Source organism: Acanthochromis polyacanthus, chromosome 15, assembly GCF_021347895.1.
Source record: "Acanthochromis polyacanthus isolate Apoly-LR-REF ecotype Palm Island chromosome 15, KAUST_Apoly_ChrSc, whole genome shotgun sequence".
Lineage (NCBI taxonomy): Eukaryota > Metazoa > Chordata > Actinopteri > Pomacentridae > Acanthochromis > Acanthochromis polyacanthus.
In genome coordinates this window covers 8,670,567-8,690,867 of record NC_067127.1, presented here as the reverse complement: position 1 = coordinate 8,690,867, position 20,301 = coordinate 8,670,567, and the positions used below count along the sequence as shown (strand labels likewise).

The 20,301-nt window shown below is 40.2% G+C and overlaps 1 protein-coding gene across 1 annotated transcript in view; it reads left to right on the top strand.

Moving 5' to 3' along the window:
- The window catches only part of LOC110945470 (protocadherin-15), a 218,190-nt gene that overhangs the window by 74,731 nt on the left and 123,158 nt on the right, over positions 1-20,301 (top strand). The window contains exons 4-5 of the mRNA XM_051960098.1: positions 11,357-11,371; positions 12,426-12,491. Of these exons, the coding sequence (XP_051816058.1) occupies positions 11,357-11,371; positions 12,426-12,491 (81 nt within the window). The remainder of the gene's footprint in view (positions 1-11,356; positions 11,372-12,425; positions 12,492-20,301) is intronic.

The window sequence follows — 20,301 nt, the reverse complement described above, 5'->3', positions numbered from 1 at the left end:
TTCCAACTCAGACTGGCATGTCTTTAAATGCAGCGCTGAGGGGAAGCTGTGCTCTCACACAGACATGCTTCAATTCCCGCCTGTGTGGCAATATTGCAATTCAGGTCAATGTTAAGATGCTGTATTTTTCAGAAGCAGATTCCCTTTATCCCAGCCCCATTTCTTTCTTTTCATCCCTGTCATGCTTCCCAGGCTTCCTTGACAAGTGTATTAATGTAAAAACAGTCTTAGATAAGAGTGGTAGCTCTTCTTATGCAGCTTCAATTAAGAGTTTACAGTTGCTTCGTCGGTTTATATGGTTTAGCTACTCTTAGTAGAGAAGTGATTTTGCCTTAGGACTGACTGAACCTCTGGAGGAGAACCTTGCGGTTTCCTTCTTGATGAAGTCTCACACTGAGGCTCTGACCACATTAATAGATCTGGAGTGTTGTGTGGAGTGATAAAGCCATTGATCCAAAACATAGCAATGGTGGAAGTCAACAACAGCCCCCAGTGTATGTGTGTTTTTTCTTCTGTTGTGGTAGTTTCTTTTACACCCTGGGATGACATTCTAAGTATAAACGTGTTGTATGTATCCTGACATACAGGACAAATGACGCTTTAGGTTTGCTTAAAATTAATTTCTGCTGCAGGAAACATGTATTTACTAAAGCAGCCATGCTCTAGTGTTATGTGTCATTCTTTTCCAGGTCTCTCCTCGTAATATTCACACATCAGTGTAGGGAGGAAGCCATAGTTGGGGACACGGTAGATTCAAATGAAGCCTGCCATGCTAAAGGATTAATATAAAATGACAGTAATAGTTTGATTTGTTTGTCTGCTTACTACAGTTTGTGAGTGCTTCGTATTTAAAAGTTTTTGGTGCTAGAATATGCATTTCTGGTTAATCAGATCAGATGTCACACGTCATCACTAGTGCTTAAGTCCATCCCTGTCTCCTTTAATTTATGTGTATATACGACTAATTTGCTTTGGCAGAAAAAGGAGATGTGTCACTGCTGCCAGGATTATGTTCTCCTTTGACAGGGACCAAGGGATTCCCATCCTGAGCTCTGTGTGTGGTTATGTTTTGGCAGCAAAAACCCTGTGGAATATCACTGATCCATACCATCAGTACACATTACCCATGGTTCAGTATGCACTTTGTTGTTTGCTGCGTTCAGTACAGAAGAGAACACAACAGAGATGCATGAAACATTTTCTCAGAAACATTTTTTTTCAAAGAGCATTCGTCAGTGTTTCGTTGTCTATAAAAATCTTACTGTGACAGCTAGAAGAAAATAAAGAACAAAAAAACTATAGAATAAAAGGTGATTTAAGATATGTACAATATAGTCATGATTCAGTCAAATAAATCACTGAATGCAGCAGTGCAGTTTTAGCTTTAGAAATGCACAAGGTGAAGTAAACAAATGTTCCAGGTGTAACAGGAGTGTGAATGCATTGACATGAACAGACTATTTCGACTGTAATTGCTGAATCATGGGGTTATGGATCAAAAACACAGGAATCATAGTAAATAAAACATCCTAAATGAAATTATTCTGGACAGATACATATACCCTTCCACCTTTGTTTCCAGGATCTATATGCATTTATATAAAAGTGTATATATAGACATAGACATATTTGTCCATGTCAGAAGAGCTTTTTTTCTGCTAATTATGGATGTGTCTGCAGCCTGTAATTTGACTGGTTCCAGACAGAAATAATTGAGGCCTGCAAATGAGTTCTGATTGGATCACAGTCTGCCAGCAAATGATCCACAATGTCATAGTTGGAGCGGAGCGGTGGGTGAGACGGTGTATTGTTGTGGTCTGAAGTCTGACGGCAAATGTGGGTGCTGCTGTTGTCTCGCTTTGCCACACACTGTAGCCAGGGATGATTTTCGTGTGAGCTGGGATTTCCACCTCCTTCGACACCACATCCCTCATCTTCACACTCATAAATCTCCCTGCTCTACCCACCTCAAGGCGTCCTTGGCTTTTGACTCTGTCAACTTGTTTGTTGTCTGTCCATCAACCGAAAATAGCAGCTGGAAGATTTGGATGGCACTGAGCCGTGGAGAGACTTCACTTTTCAGCGATGTCACAGTATTTTTCTAGTCTTCATTTAATTAGCAAACAGATGTTATGTTTTTATACTTCTCGTTAATGCGATTTTGGACACAGTGTGAGAAAATTGCGCTGACTTTGACAAAACTTGTGATTTTTTTTTTTTTCCCACCAATCAATTCATTTAATTGACAAAAGCTCCATATGGTTTAGTGTTATTTTTCTACCCTGAATGAATGCATCCACACAGAGAACTCTTAAGCTATACTGCATGTTAAAGCTTATTTATGAATGCTACTGTGTGTCACTTTGCCGTAATTGACTAATGGCTCATTCCCCATGATAAAGAACTTGGAAAATTTCCGCATCTGTCAAGAGAAAAATGGCTGGTTAGTTTCAATTTATTGAGAACAGCACAAAGAAAATTCAGACAATGTTCCCTTCTGTTTCTGTCCTCGGTTTCTCCACCCACATTCCCTCTGAGTTCTGTCCCTTAATTCATTTCCTCACCACATTTTTCTGCTTGCATTTTTCATTAATAATCCTTTCTTCCATGTGCCGTTCTTTCATTCTCCCCTCCTTACCTTGCAGCATCTAACTCTGACCGTGTTTTATTCTTGGTTCAATGCTCCCTCTTGAAAAGAATCATTTTTGACAGTATGTATGCATCTTTATGCTGCGACATACCTCATGTATTCATCCGTGTGTCCATCGATTTTTGTGAGAATGGGAGTTGCATGCAGCAGTTTAACAAATGGTAATGAAAGGTGGAGCTTAAGTCAGAGCACAGTCGACAGATGTACACTGTCCATACCTCTAAATCCCTCCATCGCTAAACCCAGATGTCAAACAAATACACCCAAGCGTAAACACGCTTAGTCGTATTTGTGTGCCTATGCTTGTTTGTGTGTGTGTGTGATGAGGTGTGCGTGAGTTAATATTCCCGTGGACACTTCTGCCAAGTGACAGCAGCCTACCGCTGTCTCTCATACTTTTTTCCGTCCCTCTGCCTGTTACCTCTCCTCCCTCCTCTTTCCATCTGCACATCCATTCTGACCCACAATTGTTTGTCTATTTTTGGGTCTGACTGATTAGGGGCCAGATGTGCAGACTGTGTCTGGCTGCAGCAGAAGCCTGTGGAGTGGGGAAGCAGCGGAGTGACGGGGGGGAAGGGGTTTTAATCTGCTCGCCAGTAGGCTCTAATCAGGCTCTGGGCAGCACAAGAAGGGAGGGGGGCACTCTTGGTAAGACTGTGCCCTGTGCTGTCTGGGGTCTGCACCAACAGGCCCTTCTTAGAGCTCGCTACGTGAGCGTATGCGTGCTGAACTATTCACTGGGAGTGTGATTGCAACCTTTGCCCCGCTGTCTGTGTGGTTAACCTCACGGGGAGGCAAAGGTAGGCAGCAATGAGGAGGAAGTGTGAAGAAGAGGAGTGGAGAGAGTCTCTGAAAGGGATTACACATCAGTGAAGTAGTCCCCTTTACTCATTATCCATTATTAGCCATTAATAATTTACATAATGGGGCAGAAATTCATTTCCACCTTTGTCTCCGTGGCTTTCTTCTTCACTTTTAAAATCACTGTTTCTGCTTTTTCTTTCTTCACTGTCTGTCTCCCATTGTTCTCTCCATTCTATACATATACTCCCCACAACTTGTGACCTTTAAGAATAAGAACATACTCACAACTACTGCAAGGAGCCCCACAAAAAGACCTTTATTTCTAATGATGTGTAAAGACGAGGCAGAGATTTGAAGAGAGTCAGAGACTGTTATTGTACTGCTTGTGCTCAACATAGGCACACAGCAAGAAGCACAGTTCAGTGTCTCCACATCCATTTAGGTGCATTTGTTTCTCTTTTATACTGTATAAGAATAGTGGAAGGCTGAATGTCTTTGTGTGAGGGGGTGCTGCAAGTTATGTACTTCACAAACTGTTGTTTTGCATCTTATTGGGTCAGAATTAACTGAAATTAGAATCTGAGGTAGCTGCTAGATGCCTTTGTGTAGTGTAAAATAATAATAGTAATGGCGTTATTTGTATAACCCCCTTAAGAAGAACATTCACAAAGTGCTTTGACCTGTAGAACATATAAAATGACAAAAATGTACAGAATGGATAGCTAATTAAAAGCTGGTTAAAAGGACAACATCACACAAGGGGTTAAGAGAGAAGCTGAAGGTAAAATAAAAGATAGAAATAGATTAAGATCAGGAAGTGAAAAATTTAAAAGGAATAAAAAGGCAGAGGGTTATAAAAGAGACCACTGACAACAAATCAAAGCTGCAGGAATGCCTTAACCACAAATCTATGTATGTGAATTTAAGAATAATTTGTTTGCCTCCATTTCTTTAAGAATTCATATCATGCTTTCAGTTTGTGAGAAATAAGATTCTTGGCAAGAATGGATTTAATCCTATGGTCTTACATTATTAATAACCAATGATGACTTAGCTTCTCTTCTACACTCGTCTCCTCTAACTAATCAGTCCACTACAAAAACATCATGAAAAAATACATAGACGGTATGTATGAAAAAGTCACTTGAGTGGTATTCCAGATTTGTTTATCATGCTGCATTCAAGTTGCAATATGCATCTAATATACCAGCACTGTCCCTAAAAAGACAATCTTCATAATTTTGTTCAGTATTATACTGTGCTTTGCATTTTGAAGACATTTCGTAGAAATTTTTCAGATCGTACTGTGTTACCTCTTCCTCCTGACAATAGAGTAACATAATGCCTTTCACTATTAAAGCTGCTGATCACAAATGTGGTATTCTTGGAAACATTCACAGCTGAATAATCAGTTGTACCTTTTCTAATGACGTGTTTGAAATGCAACAGCACCGTCTGAATGCTGCAAATCACACAAGAATGAAGTAATACAACCGCATGAGATGCATGATTGTGGTGACTTGGTGAACTGGAATTTACAATAAGAACATTAGTGGACAAATCTGCAATTTTTGATGCAGAAACCATTGCAGCTTTGAACCACTTAGTGCTTTTTATACAAATCAAATGCTCGTTCAGCATGAACTGCATCAGTTTCAAATGGTAAGTTGGAGCTTTGTGTAAAAATGTCAATGAAGTTCCTATGTGCTAGCTGAGAGCTGTGCATGAAGTTATAATTAGGTGTTGAAAATGATGCATAATTTAAATCAAGACAGCAATTACAGCATTTAGAATTAGTTTATTTCTGTAGAATGTGACTAATAATGCACAGCTTTAACAACAAACTACTGTGAACACCTGGCCTGAGCCCTGCTGACTGTACCACAGACTGCTCATCTGTTCTGACCTGCTGTCTGCCCATAAGCAACCATTACCTGGCAACGTGTGCCACTGGACAGCTGCCCTTTGTCCCTCTCACCGTCCTTTACCAGGTCCTGGTAGACCTGTCCCAGAATGCCCCTCTGGCCCGCTGGACATCGATCCATGCAAAATAAACTCCACTAATTCAACTGAGAAATTAAACCAATGTCCATGTTTGCTCTCTCTCCACTTCCTCCTGCTCTGGGCTGTCTGCCACTCGAGGGATTTTACATAAGTCTCACCTCCAACCTTTTTTTTTTCTAGATCCCCCCCCCCTGTGGATTCTGGTTAAACGAGAGGTCAGCCGACATTCCAAACGTTCCTCCTTTAGGTGAACCACGGATGCTAAATGAAGATAAATGATCTCATCATGATTTTCATGTCCATGCCAGAATAACTTTCCATAGGCTCCGTTAGGTTTTTCCTTATCATCTCACAGGGCCTGATATTTATAGGAAAGGGCGGAATCGTTTATGATTGCATATGGACATACAGTATGAAACATTTTATGATAAGAGGAACCTTGTGTTGAGTTGGCAGTTTGCCATCCGTCTCAAGGATGAGAAATGAGTTCCTACTTTCCTCTTCATTGCTTTTGCCCTTTCTCGATGATTTTTCTCTCCCTCCGTTTTTTTTTTTTTTTGATCCTCACGTTCTTTGACAGTTTTAAATGACTGCCCACATCGAGAGTGGCCAAGCATGTTTCATGGCAGTTTATGCGATGATTTGCATTTCTTGGTTATCTAAATAAGTTCCCTCTGATGCTTTATAGGTTCCTTGTAAAGGTCTGTGAGATTGATTGAGACAGTGCAGCTTCCTGGACAACATTGCTTGTTAAGTTAGTTGTCCTTTAAAGTCTGTTTTTTGAGATCTTCACTTCGTAGGATGCAGCACTTTGATTTATTGGTTGCTAAAAAGGTGCTTCTGCAGATGAAGCCACAGGAAAGCACAGGCTATTGAATCGAGTGGCAGGTAAAAATGCCTTTCGAAGCTAAATGTCAGTGAGCAGAATTCGTCTCATCACTGCCTTGTAGCTCCGGCAATGTAGAAGTCAATGAGCTGCCTTATGAAGACCTGAATTGCTTGGGAGGTTGAAAACTTTCTCATTTAAAAATGATAATATATATATAAGCATATACCGTTTGTTTATGATGCATATGAAGGCTTTCATTTTCTTGTGGTACACAGGAGTACATAGACACTCTTTACAAGCCCAAGAATTATTCCATATGCCAAAATGAATGTCAGCACTGATTTATTGAGCCATTATCACAATTAGTTTAAAGTATTTTGTATTAGAAGATAATGTAACGCATTAAAAGTGGACTTAAGGTGCCCAGGAGTTGAGCAGATGATGTTTAAAGGGGGAAACATTCAATTGGGAGCACTTTGTTCCTGTTTGTACATTGTCTGATAAATTCTGTTCGGCTTTCTACACTTTTGCTGAATGTTGTAATTTAGCAGGGACAACTTTTGTTTTCTTCAATCACAAGCATTTCTACAAATTGATTGAGGTTTGCTTGCAATCATTTTTCTTTTTTCCAGCTGATTCCTCTGAGTCAAGCAGCAGCAATTTCGTAATTGAAGTTTTACTGTTTCAAGTCAACATTGTTAGGATGATTAATGAGAAGATCTCTTTAGCTGAAAGCAAATTACCCCAAGGTCAAAATGAGAAGATTTTGATTGTCTTTGGATGAAGCCTTTGACGAGTGGCCTGATTACCTATTACTGATCAAGTGCTGCTTGTAGCCATTGTTATGATTCCCCTCTCTTTGAATCTCTGATTCCACTTCCAATGAATAGTCTTCTTAGCCAGAGGAATTTGTGGAGGTTGCAACTATAAAAGCACATGACCCCAGCCTTTAGACTTCAGTAGTCCCATAGACAATTTAGTGCAGCACGCCTAGAATCCAGAATTGATCTGTGTTCATTAGGGTTATAACTTTTTGAACTTTTTTTCCAAAATCAAAGTCCTGCATCATGATTGGATGAACTTTTTGGTATAATTGAAGAAACCAAACTCCATTTTCAACACTCTTTTAAAAAAGTCCCCCCGAAACAAAAACTTATTAAATACACATTACAGCCAATGACATGGCTTATAAAGTGAAAGCAAGAATAGAAACTGATGCTCCAGTATATTATGATGGCAGTACAACTTATCATTGGTCCATTATCAGTCATATTGACTTGTAATGGCCCTTGTGATAACTTAGCACGGTTTCGCATTTCATATCATTGGCTGTAATGTGTATTTAATACTTTTTTTGTTTCGGGGGGACTTTTTTAAAAGAGTGTTGAAAATGGAGTTTGGTTTCTTCAATTATACCAAAACGTTCATCCAATCATGATGCAGGACTTTGATTTTGGAAAAAAAAGTTCCAAAAGCTATAACCCTAGTGTTCATGCAACGTGAGGCTGGTTAGAACATGTTGAGTTAAACTACTGGCTTCCATCTATCCCCCTCCAAGTAATAGCAAGAATGTCTGAGTATATTCTATCCACTCGTATTAATCAGGCTTAATTTCTTTGAGCCATGCTTTTGTGTCCTCAGCCATTTGGTGAATGAGCACCTAATGTAATCCCATAGATGTCCCATATAATAAATACAAACATCATAGAGCGACTGTATATGCCATTTTTCTCCTATATTGGTAACAGAAATTTGGATTCCCACATTTTTGAAGATTAAGTCTCATGTGTGGGTCTGGTTAAGCCCATCCCATTTACTCTGCCTCACTGTTTATTTGTAATTGCTGCTTGCATTAATTAACAATTTCCATCTCTGTGTTAACTGGACTCGTGCAGGTTTTAACAGCTAAACAAACATATGTAGTTTCTATCTCCTGTCATGAACATGTCTTTAAACCAGCTGCTGAATTATGCAGTTGTCAATCTTTCAAGTGTGATCAGACATAATCGCACTGAACCAGTGACAGAATCCATCAAAACAGGATTGAAATTTTGGCACCGAGAAATCAATATTCAATATGAGTATGTTATCATACACGTTACTACTGATCTCACCTCTTTAAGCAAGAAGTGAATAACCCAGAAAGTTATAAAACTGCAATGTCCTGCAGAACTGGCTTTTTGAATCAAATAGGTTTGTACAGAAAATTTTGCTACAGCTCTTTGCAACAAAATAATGGAAAGATACTTGCACAGCATCTCAAGCGTTTGCCAGCCTTTTTACAATGCAACCATGACAATGTAACCCCAACAGACGCATATGATGTTGTTGTTTTTTATTATTTTAAAACATGGTCACTGCTAAAAATCAACAGAATTGTGAACTGACCATAGACCTCAGTAACTCCCTTGGCCTAGCTGCTATTTTGCTACTGTCGACAAACAAGTGCATCACATATCTTAACAACATAGATATAAGAATCATGTAGGTATATTTTCAAGGACACAGCTTGTAGAATATTGAAAATATGTCTCTTATCTGCCTTTTTCTTTTCGACTCTGCATGCCAGAGGTGTATATTTAAGATAGTGTAGCTACTGCAGATCAAAAGAAACTTAATGCTCCAAATTATCATATCCATTTAATGTTCTCTCCATATCTTTGTGCATCTGCAATCAAGAATGTAGTTGCTTTTTTTTTTTTTTTTTACGACTGATGGAATAGTTTTCTGATCAAACATGTTTACTATATATTTGCATGTTAGAATCTTTTTCTCCTTTTTATTATTTGAGTGGGTGTTGAAGGAGGAGGTGCGTAGGACATGCAACAGAACTTATCTGGCACATTCTTGTTCAAATGCAGCGAACCATGGGGAACGTGATTTGGCGAGAAAACATCTTTTATATTTCCTCATTACACCAGAAGGCTTATTAAATGAGGGATAAGCTTGACATAAAATGACTTTAGAAAATATCACCCGCTGTAACCGTGGCAAGAAGTTGGGATCATTTCAGTTTTGCAGTGAACACGGCTATGAGCAGGATTTGAGTTTTTGTGTGTACACGTTTGTGTTCACATGCATTTGAGTGCAACGTATGTTGGCGCTCTGATGACAGTAGAGGGCCATTATCACTGCAAATGCAGGTGCTATTCTTTATCTCAGCTAGGTTCAGGCTTTTGTCTTCAAACAAGACTCTTCATGTCTTTTTCTGCTACTGCTGCAACTACCCCTCAAAGCTACACACCAACACATGCACAGACGGAGAAACACGTACACACATCTGCCTGAACACACATATGCAAAACTAACAAAACAGGCTGTCTGTGATCCCTGAAAAAGCTTTCTCAAAATGAGTGCAAGTAAGTTTCATTACACACACACACACACACACACACACACACACACACACACACACACACACACACACACACACACACACACACACACACACACACACACACACACACACACACACACACACGCGCGTGCACACAAGGGCACACACTCTTCTGCTTCTACTTCACACAGAGTATATTCTCTCGGAGCAGATTTGCATACTTATTTTGATGTTGCTTGTTGTTTATGTCTCAGATTGCGAGGTGTGACCCACTTGCTCTGTTCATTTTGTCGCTATTAAAGGAAACCCTGTCTCCTCAGCAGACGGGCGCAGGTTTTCTAATTGCTATAAATTCACGGAACTCTAAAAATGAATGGCGACTACACCGTAGGAATTAGCAGTGCGAGATGTGTATGTGTTGATAATTATTCCTCAAGGACTTTAAATCAGGACATGGTTGTATATGCCTTTTACACACTGGTTTCCTGAGAATTGATCTTTGCAGTCCCGGTCCCACAGGGAGCAAAGCCAGGATCCCTTCCGTGGATGAAATTTTAGCTCTACACATGCTCTAATTAAAAAAGTCCAGATCATGACACTAATTTATATTAGAATGAACAAGCAACTGAATTGCGATTACTGATTTGCATGAAATGTTCCCTATTGTAGCCTCAGGTTTTCATTGCCATTTAATTGCTAATTATTGTGTGTATCTACACTTTAGAAGCAGACATGATTAAAACTGAACCAACATCACTTTCTGTTTTTTTTTTTTAAATGTCTGATTAATATGCACTGTTAAAACACCACATTAGTGAAGGTTCATGGACATGCATATTTAATATGAAAACTATCCACTGTTTTGCACCTGCCAACAGGTGTATCGTTGCACAGTTGAAGTCAGGCAACAGAAGGCAGGTGTGGAACACTAGAGCACTGACTGTTGATGTGGTGTCATTCTGTACATCTCTGATTACATGTAAGAAGACACCGCCTGAAGGCAACATGCTTGAGGTTCTATGTGTTCTAAGATGAAGGCAGGGTAATTTGAAAAAGAGAGATGGAAAGAAATTCTAATCAATGATAGTACATTAACTACCCTTATATGGCATCTTTTTACCTCAGCGCATTACAGATCATTTACATATTTATGTGCCAAGAGCGACAGAGCTGCTACAACAGGTCCAACTTGGGGTTTGGTGTCTTCAACACGTGGACAGAAGCGGCCGGGGATTAACCTGCCGGCTCTTGGATGGAAAAACAACCTGCTCTACCACTTGAGCCACAGCCTTGACGGTTCTTTTATTGTTTTTCCTTCTTTCCAGAACATGTTACTGCTTCCTTTACAGACAGAAAGTGTTAACTTGATTCAAATTCACAATGCACCTCACTACTTCTCTTGTGGTATAATGTCAGCCAGCAGCTACTGGCAGTAAGATGAGATCTGCTGGACGTGTCTGTAAAACACTTAAAAAATACTGTGTGGCTCACTAACATCCACCATTTCTCTAGTGGAGGCCTCTTCAGCATATCCTCCCTAAAACTGTCTCTCTTCTTCATTATGTTCTAATAACTCTTTTATTTATTTATTTATATAATGTTGTTCTTCTCTTCTTCCCTCTTAACTTCAGAGCTGTTCCTTAACTGTTTCATGCTTCCTCTTTTTTTTTTTTTTCCCTTTCATGCCTCTGCCCTGCTTTCCTCTGGTTGCATTAACCTCTGACTCCTTCAGACTGGCAGTATGAGGGTAAGAGGGCTAACATCTGTTATGTTTCCTTTTGTATTACCGCATCCCTATTTTCTTTCTTTCTGCATTTCCCTCTGTCTTCCCTGTTGAGAGACATTCACTCCTGAACTTTCCTCACGTCAGCTGTACGGTGCGTTGCCTTTGCAGCATCTATTGCTCTGGACTAGACACCTCCCTTTCTCCTGTCTCCTCCTCTCCACCTCTCCCGCTGCCCCATCTGGTGCTGTCTGTCAAGCTGCCATTACCTGTGTCCCATGCGCTCGTACCATCTAGCTACTGTGACCTCCATCTGTGAAGCCGCTCTCGTCAGCGCTCTGCTTATGATGTTGCCACATGCTTTCACCACCCCGTTTGTCTGGTGTCAATATCGTCCAGTCCATTCCTGCTGATGTCTCTGTGGCAGCAGTCATCGATGCCACCTGCTGTACAATGATGCGTCAGTGTCGCAGCTTATGAGATGACAGGAAGACACTGAAATGACACTTTGATGTTTATTTCCACAGAAGCAATGATGTTTTTTCTGCGTTATTGATTGCATTTCAGTTTTCTTTTGCACTGTTGTTCTTCAGTTGCTGTCTGCAATATTCAGACAATCCTGTATTTCGTTCAATATTCTATTTAAGTTAAGTACTGCAGTATTGAAGTGCTCATTCTGCTGAAAAATGGCCCCTGTGACATTTTTTGTTTGTGATGTATGAGTGTGTCATGAAAGCAGCGTTTTGAAAGTAGCATTTCTATTAAAGCAAGTCAGGGTGGAGCTACTTTTAACTACTTTGAGTGTAAAATTAGCTACTTTAGACCAACAGTTGCCAAATTGAAGCTCATTTCAGGTTAAATACTAGATTTTTTTTTTCTTTTTTGGCCCTCAAACCAATATTTAAATGAAAAATGATTAGAGTAGATTGAAAGACAATGTCACTTTTAACACATCTGCAGTCATATGCTTCCATGAGACGCAATGTAATATGTATATAAATCACTTAAATTCAACATATACCATTATTGTTAATTCATGTTTTTTTTTTTGTTGTTGTTTTTTTTGTTGCACATGCAGAATGCAAGCTGTCCCGGCCAGGCCCCCCTGCGACCATAGTGACCATTGAAGAGGAGAGCAAAAACGGTACGTGTCAAACAGTCACCCCACTATTTTTCCTCCCTTATTGCTTCTCCCACTTCACACTGCATTTCAGAATAGCAAATGCTGCTGCTCTCAAGTAGTGTGGATTACACTGTTGGGATTGTTTTTGCACCGCAGTGAGTGTTGCTTTGGTAATGTAATACATATTAATACTTGCCTCTGTTGGGACTGCTGAGTGCCGTGGTGTAATAGAGTAAAGTCGCACAGCTGATGGCTCTTGACGCAGAAGGGTTATAGGAGATGTTTTGTCAGACATAGCGGGTCGTCGTTTGGATTGTGTCTTAAATTAAAGATAAATAAATTCTTGTTGCTCTTAGTGTGTATATTTGCACAGTTCTCTCAGGGTAAAGCGCCAATATGCATGTGTCTGAGTGTATACAGATGGTGTTTGGCATACAGTCGTGATGTGGGGCTCCATTAATGAGGCTGTATTTACCGTGGTATACCTGCGCTACAGCGGTGCAGGAGTCACTGAAGCATGATCAGCACTCAAGTGTGTCAGGTGAAACTTCTGCACCTCCTTTTCTTTTCTTTCTTCCTTCATCTTCTCTCCCCTGCCCTCTCCATCACCTGCACCCACTTCTCAGCCGTCTCTGATTTTCCTCTCTTTTTTTCCTTCTTCGCCTTCATGGGTCTTGGCTGCGAGTGTTTGAGTGCCATCTGCATTTTGTTGATCTGTATGTGTCTATGCGATGGGGTGTTCTCACTGCTGCTTGGGGAGGAGCTATATGTTCATTGAGGGAATGAGAAATGTTTTCCCTAAATGGAACAGGTGTGTGTTTTTTCTCACTCAGTTCTCCCCGCAGATATTGATACAGCAGGTTAACAGAGTTTAATGAGCAGTTCTCACTACAGATGGCATCCAGAGCTTATTTATACAATCGAAATACTATTTCGCAGATGCTCTGCTGCCGTGCAGTACTGTATGCAGCCTGAGCTCTGCTTTCAGGGTGACTGTGCATCTCAGAGTGAGAAATTGTGCGTGTACACATATGCAAACGCCTTATGTGCATATTTGTATCCAGAGAGTATGAATGGGTGGTTCTGTGTCAGATCGGGCTGCCCATTCGTCAGTGCAATAGCCTACAATTCAGGCTGTCACACAGTCTCACCTACTCCTTCCTCCCTGTGTGCAGCTGTGATTTGGGGCTTTGATCGATTGCTGGGGGAATTTGTGAGATGGAGGTAGCCAAGCCTGTATCCGAAAGCCTCTCTTGCCCCACATGTGCCGATGCTCTGTGTGTGAGGGATTTGCACTAATCTTCCTCATAAAGCTCTCATTTACCTGGGATATGGGTCTCTTCTGGCTGCACCGTCCTTTTATTTATCTCTCTGTGATGAAAAGGGCCAGAGCCCATTCTCCCCATAATGGAATGTAAAACAGGCAGCCCAGCGTTATTGACCAAAGCAATTATCCTTCTAAATGTGTTTCATCTCTTCTCTTCTGTCACACAGAAACCATACAAATGGCACATAATAAGATCCCATCTTTTCTGAGAATTTGCCTTTATATTCATTCACGTTTGTGAATGGGAAAGCAAACAACATAATCACCGTCTGCCTGGCTTTGGTTGGTCAGGGTCAGGAAAACATAGACCAACAAATAAATATATAATCCACTTTCTTGGCTTCACAGAAGAACAAATTTAATCCAAAGCAAATGTGCCAAGAAAGTGTAAGGTTCCCTGTGGAAGAGGAGCCCTGCTCAGAAACATGATAGCATTTGCGACTGTCAAGGCACTATACTTTATCAACAGTTGTTCCTTCATTGATTGTCTCAGTGGAATTATATTTGACTCATTTACGACAATAGACCTTGGTATATAGACATTGTGAAACAAGCACGTTGTCCTTTTTTATTTCAAGTTGCTGTGTTTTATTTCAGAGGTTTTCACTTTAGAAAAAAAAATAGAAGTCGCGAGGGAATAGAAACCCAGTTGCTCAAATGAAGCATAACATGTTTAATTTATCTAAGCTGCCGCTTCTGCAGACCAACTGACAGGTGCCAGACACAACACACAAAGTCTTACTCACTTTAAGAGTAGATCTCTATTGGGAAGACAAAGCCTGCTTTCTATAGGCGGCTTTGCTTATTCAGACTATGAGCTAAATCCAAAAGCATTTAATCAGATTGAAGAGATTTCTATCTCGTTGTATAGGGGCGGCTGCTTATGTGGAGAGAGGAAAGTGGTAGAGAGACAGTGTATTTTCCCATTGACTGAAAGCTTCCTACAACAGCAGTGGGAAATCAGTGTGTCCATAAATGAGAATGCCGTCTCCTAGCTTTTATCTTGTCTCTACAAATTCATGATTTGTATCTGCTGTTGCCTGAAGCGAGTGACGAGCCTCTCAAGCCTCTGCACATTGAGCAACAGCTTATAGGAAATCAGAAATGAGTGTTACTGAAGGGCTTTATTAAAATGAAGTCAATTTAGCATTCTTTTATGTGCCGCTTTGCCAAGGTAGATTCACTCTAAAAGCTGGCAAATCATTGCATTTTGATGAAAGCTGACACCCACTTGAATGAGGCAAAAAAAAAAAAAAATCGTCTATAGGCTGATGATGCAAGCAATCGTATCTGTCACTTAAATGTATGCTTGACCTTAAATGCTATCCTCTGGATGTGCCAAATGCTCAAAAACAAGTGGTTTGATGGGAAATCAAGCATATTCTCCAGTGGTACGGGAATGCAGTGCTCCAAGCTTCAAAGGGGAATCCTTTAGATTTTGCCACTTCTCTTTAGCACAGTAGCTTTAAGAGCAGCTTTACACATGCAATATTTTCTCTTAAGAGGAACCTGAATATATATCTTTTTTCATCTATTTGGGTCCTAAATTGATTCATAAAACTAAGATTATTGAATATCCTGCCAGCAAGTGTGAGTGTACAGCAAGTACTGGCCTGGGCACCGCTCCAGCTTCAACTTATAGCCACTGCGATATTCCTAAAGTTACAGTAATCGTTATGACAAGCATTTTGATATATTATAAGCCCTACATTAAGGCTACAGTCTTAAAACCATGCAAAAGAAAGGTCGATGATAAAAACTTCCATAAGCGCTTAATAGTATAACCTGAAATATCGAATAGTGCGGTGCAGACTATGGCGTAATATCAGCCTGCATGCTCCTCTCCCGTTTTGGTAATTTGATGGTAGCTTTGTCCAGTTTGAATGGGTTTCATATTTTCATTGTTGCATCTAGAGAGGGTTTATTAAAAGGCTCTTTATTTGAATAGGACATTGATAAAACTTGAGACTTTATCCAAGAGTGGCACTCCAGCCCAACGCGCTCCTTACCCTTCCGTCATTTGATGCCCTTTTGTTGTTACAAGTACTCGGACCAATCATTCATGTGAGGTAAAGTGCACTCTTTTGTGTGGAAACAATGACCTTTCGCTGCCTCCTCCTCTTCACTTCTCTGCCTCATCTCTGAACTTGACCTAAAGTCACCCATACGAAGCTCATCAGACAGAAAATGAAGCGACAAGTGCGCCAGAGTCTGCATGAAGAAGAAGAGAGTGAGCCACTTCGAACTTGCTCAGTGTGTTCTCTGGTCTGTTGTTGACTCTTTGCCCTCGCCACTTTATTGTGTTGTTTTCAGACTCGAAACTGGCCCCAAAGCAGTCTTGACATGGCATTAAAAAGATTTGACAGAGCTGAAATGATGGCAAACAGATAACATAAAGAGTGCCAATGCTGAATACCATGTCTGTTTAAAGGTCTCTTGTCTCATCTCGGATGACGAGCCCTCATGGAGGGGTGCATGCTTTCCTCCTGAGCAAAATACCAGGACCAGTGTCTGCTGGTTTACTGGGGATTCAGAGGGCTTGAAGGCATCTCTAGAAAATGTTAAATGTGTAAGGTCTAAAGAATTAATGAGATGAGCCAGCCTACGTGAGTGTTTTTCCTGGGTCACCAAGGACTCATTAGCTTCACTCCTTAAAGCTAATTCAATCCCTCACACTGTTTCTCTCCACCACGCTTGTCATTAGTTCAATCATGCTCTCTGTTGCTTCATTCCTTTACGTTAACATTTTGTATAGTTGGCCTGTTTCAAGGCTTTCTCTGTCTGTGTCTATTTCGTGATATTTATTTCTTCTATTTGCTGGCAGAACACCCGGCAGGAGGTTGAAGTGGCCTTGAAATTACATGTTTACTTCAAATATAGGGTCAGGTTAAGATTCCATAATTACAGCACAACAACCTTGCACCTACCAGAGTCATAAGTATCATTTTATTCTGTTGATTTCACCTGGAAGGCAGTACTATTTTACTCAAGGTTAGCACAGCAGTGGGCTAACAGTCCAGTTAGACACCCCCCACGCATGTAGCACCATGATGTATCTTCAAACACCTTTAGCCCTGACTACTACTGAGCCCAAACAATAGCAGTTGTCACCAGGGGAGCAGATTGGTATATGGGTCTGTCAGTGTCCCAGTGTACCAAGTGTGGTGAAAATTATTGATCCCTCTATAAAGAGAAGGGCACGTCAGTGTTCCATAGTTTGAACAGTTAGCTACCTCTACCTACAGTACTGCAGCTGCCCACGACATACCAAGGAAATATTTATATATACACCACTCTTTCAAAGTTTGAAGTCTCCTAGGTAATTTCATGTTTTCCATGTAAATTCACACTTTTAGTCATGTGCTAACATAATTGCACAAGAGTTTTCTAATCATCAGTTAGCCTTTCAACATCATTAACTAACACAATGTAGCATTAGAACACAGGAGTGATGGTTGCTGGAAATGTTCCTCAGTACCCGTATGTAGATATTCCATGAAATATCAGTCATTTCCAACTAGAATAGTCATTTACCATTAACAATGTCTAGGCTATATTTCTGATTTGATGTTTTCTTCATTGAAAAACCTGCTTTTCTTTCAAAAATATGGACATTTCTAAGTGACCCCAAACTTTTTCAACGTTACTGTGTATATATACATGTCAGTCTGCTTCCGTCACATCCTGTTTAATCATTCAATACAACCTTGTCACTCCTACACTACAAAACAGGCTTTTCATTTGCATTTTGACAGAAACATAATTTCGTGTTGAAGCGAATGTATTGTATTACCGATGACATTGTAAGAAAGGCTTTCAGTCTGGAAAAAAAACCCACAAAGCAAGTCAGTAAGTAGGGAGGTAGGAGATGACACACGACATGTCCTTCAGGACTTCATTGTTAGCTTTTGAAAGTATTGCACCTTGTTTGGAACTTTCCCTTTAGAGCTTCAAGCTTGATTGAGTTTACACACCAAAATTACTCATTTTGGTTAAGGAAAACATCATAGTTTGGGTTAAAATCGGACCTTTTCACTTCATGTTTAAGGCTTTTCCTCCATTTTCTGGGTTACCAGGATGACTATTATATTACGTGACTGGTTGACTTAAAAGCAGCAACAATAAAACATTAAAACTAATGGAAAAGATATGTAATTTGGAAATGTATCTGTGATACATCAGAAACAAACGTAATGAAACGGAAATTACGATTTCCCAATTACCCACTTAATTGAGAGTACAATTTAGTTTTATAGTAATAGCATTTTGTGGAGACCGGATTGTTTAAATAGAAAATGATAAATCAAACCACTGCTGTTCGAATACAGAACTGTGCCACTTAATATTTAACAAAAAAGTGAACAAATATAGTTGCTGCAGCCCTGAACATTTATTGTGGTTTTATACCATTCTGGTTGTGCATGCATGAGTCCATTTGCCCATTCTTGTGCAAATACCTTAGTCTTACTTTGTATTGCACATACCTTTAGTTGGACATAAGGGTTAAGGACACTGATTTGTGTGTTTAGTACCTGTCTTTTCATCTCCCTGTTCCTACACGTAGATATATGCACTACTACTGCAGACCGAATGTGATAGTTGAAGAACATGGACTTAGAAAGATGACAGATTACTTTTGTATGTTGCAGGACATTACATCTGTCCAGGCTAAGGACAGGCTACTTAGGTTTGCCTACCTGGCTATGTAGCGGGAGCATACGGAAATAGAATCGGCATGATGTTCAGTCAGATCAGTACAATGCAAAGCGTGATGCTGGGACAAACGCAAACCACGAGCTCGGAGCAGTGAGAAGTCTGTTTTTCACATAGATGTGATTGTTGGGTTGCAGAATACCCAGAGCCAGCAAGAGATGGAGTCATGTCAATCACACTCATAGAAAGTTTTAGTTGCTATAGTATGCAATGCTATGACTGAAAATATTCATTTTGTTAATATAATCACTTTGTTTCTACACATTTTGCAAATAATGCGAATAAACGACTAACTCCAGAACAAACTCCAGAGATTTTGAATTGCTGTGCGTCTTCATACTGTTTGTTAGGTCTTTTTCTAATCTTAAATCACTAATATTGAACATTATACACTTCATATTTCCCAGCAGTATGTCAGAAATTTCATTTGGTGCATTTGGGTTGGTGAGTGGGCGGATTTTTAAGCAGCTTCAGTTTATAGAACCATATTGAAAATCTGTTGTGATATTCTCCCGAGGTTAGTTAGATTTTGCTGATCAGGACTCGGGACATGCCTGTTATGCTTAATAATTGCAACTAAGCAGGAGCAGAAACATCTGGACAAATTTTGCTGGAGTTACCCAAGTGGCCAATTTGATTTCGTGGAGCCGTGAATCTGTTACTCAGACAAAACGAACACTGCTGTCTTGCGTGCAACATACATTTGTGTGCGTCTGTGCTGTTGAGGTTGCCTGGAAAATCCAGACTGACTTTATTTATGTATTAATATAAATACAAATAAAGGCAGTCCGGCATTGTGATGATATGAGACGATTTCAAAAAAAGGGGCTAATGAATGCAGCTTGAGCGAGAAAGAACCAATCAGCGTAACACGGATGTGACGCACAAACAAATCGACCTTGAAGTCCATGTAGTCCAAACAACAATGGCATGCAGCCGAGAAAGCATCGCGGTGAATGATTACTGCCGTTTTTGTCACAAAAATCTGCGAATACATGGGGTACTCTCAAGTACAACACTTATTTTTGAAAAGGCTACACAACAAAAGACTCCTTCCGAACGATTAGCGGTGTTAGGAATAACTTTGTTAATGTTTGTGTTTGGTTACGGGAGGTGCGCAGGTGTTTTATGGGTAATCCAGGCGCTGAAGATGACGCAGCATTAACTCCCGCCTCCCGTGCTATGATTGGTCGTATCAAACTTTCCCGGGATTCAATTCGCCCAATGCCAAACCGATTCTCCTGTATCTCCTATCATGGAGATAGGAGATTACATGGAGATTCAGTTTGGATTTTCCATGCTACTGTTGAGGTGCAGTTGGGGATATGTTGAACTTGTTTGGCGAATTCTGCTTTTCCTTTTGTATAATTTTCTGCAGATATTTCGTTAGGATTTCAACACATTCTTTCCTTTTCTGTGTCCCTCACACACACAAACTCCAGTCTCTGTTCTTATCTGTGATCACATCCCTTGTGATGATTGCCAGGTCATCAATATATAATTAGAGCGTAGCTGAAAGGCCAGGATTAGTGCACAACACCTGCTCCTTGTGGATTAGAGAGCAACACGGGGGGGTGGGAAAGTATGCAGGGCTCAATTACACACTACATACAGTAAACTGACTACCTTAGTACGACCTCTGTGCTTTTGTAATTGGTTTTGGAACTAAAAAGCTATTATTTTTATTTAACACAATTTGTGATAAATTCTGCCTGCTTTCCAGACTCTAAAGATCTTTATTTGCTATATTTGCAAGGACCTGCAAGAGCCTCAACCTCCATGTCTGTTTGC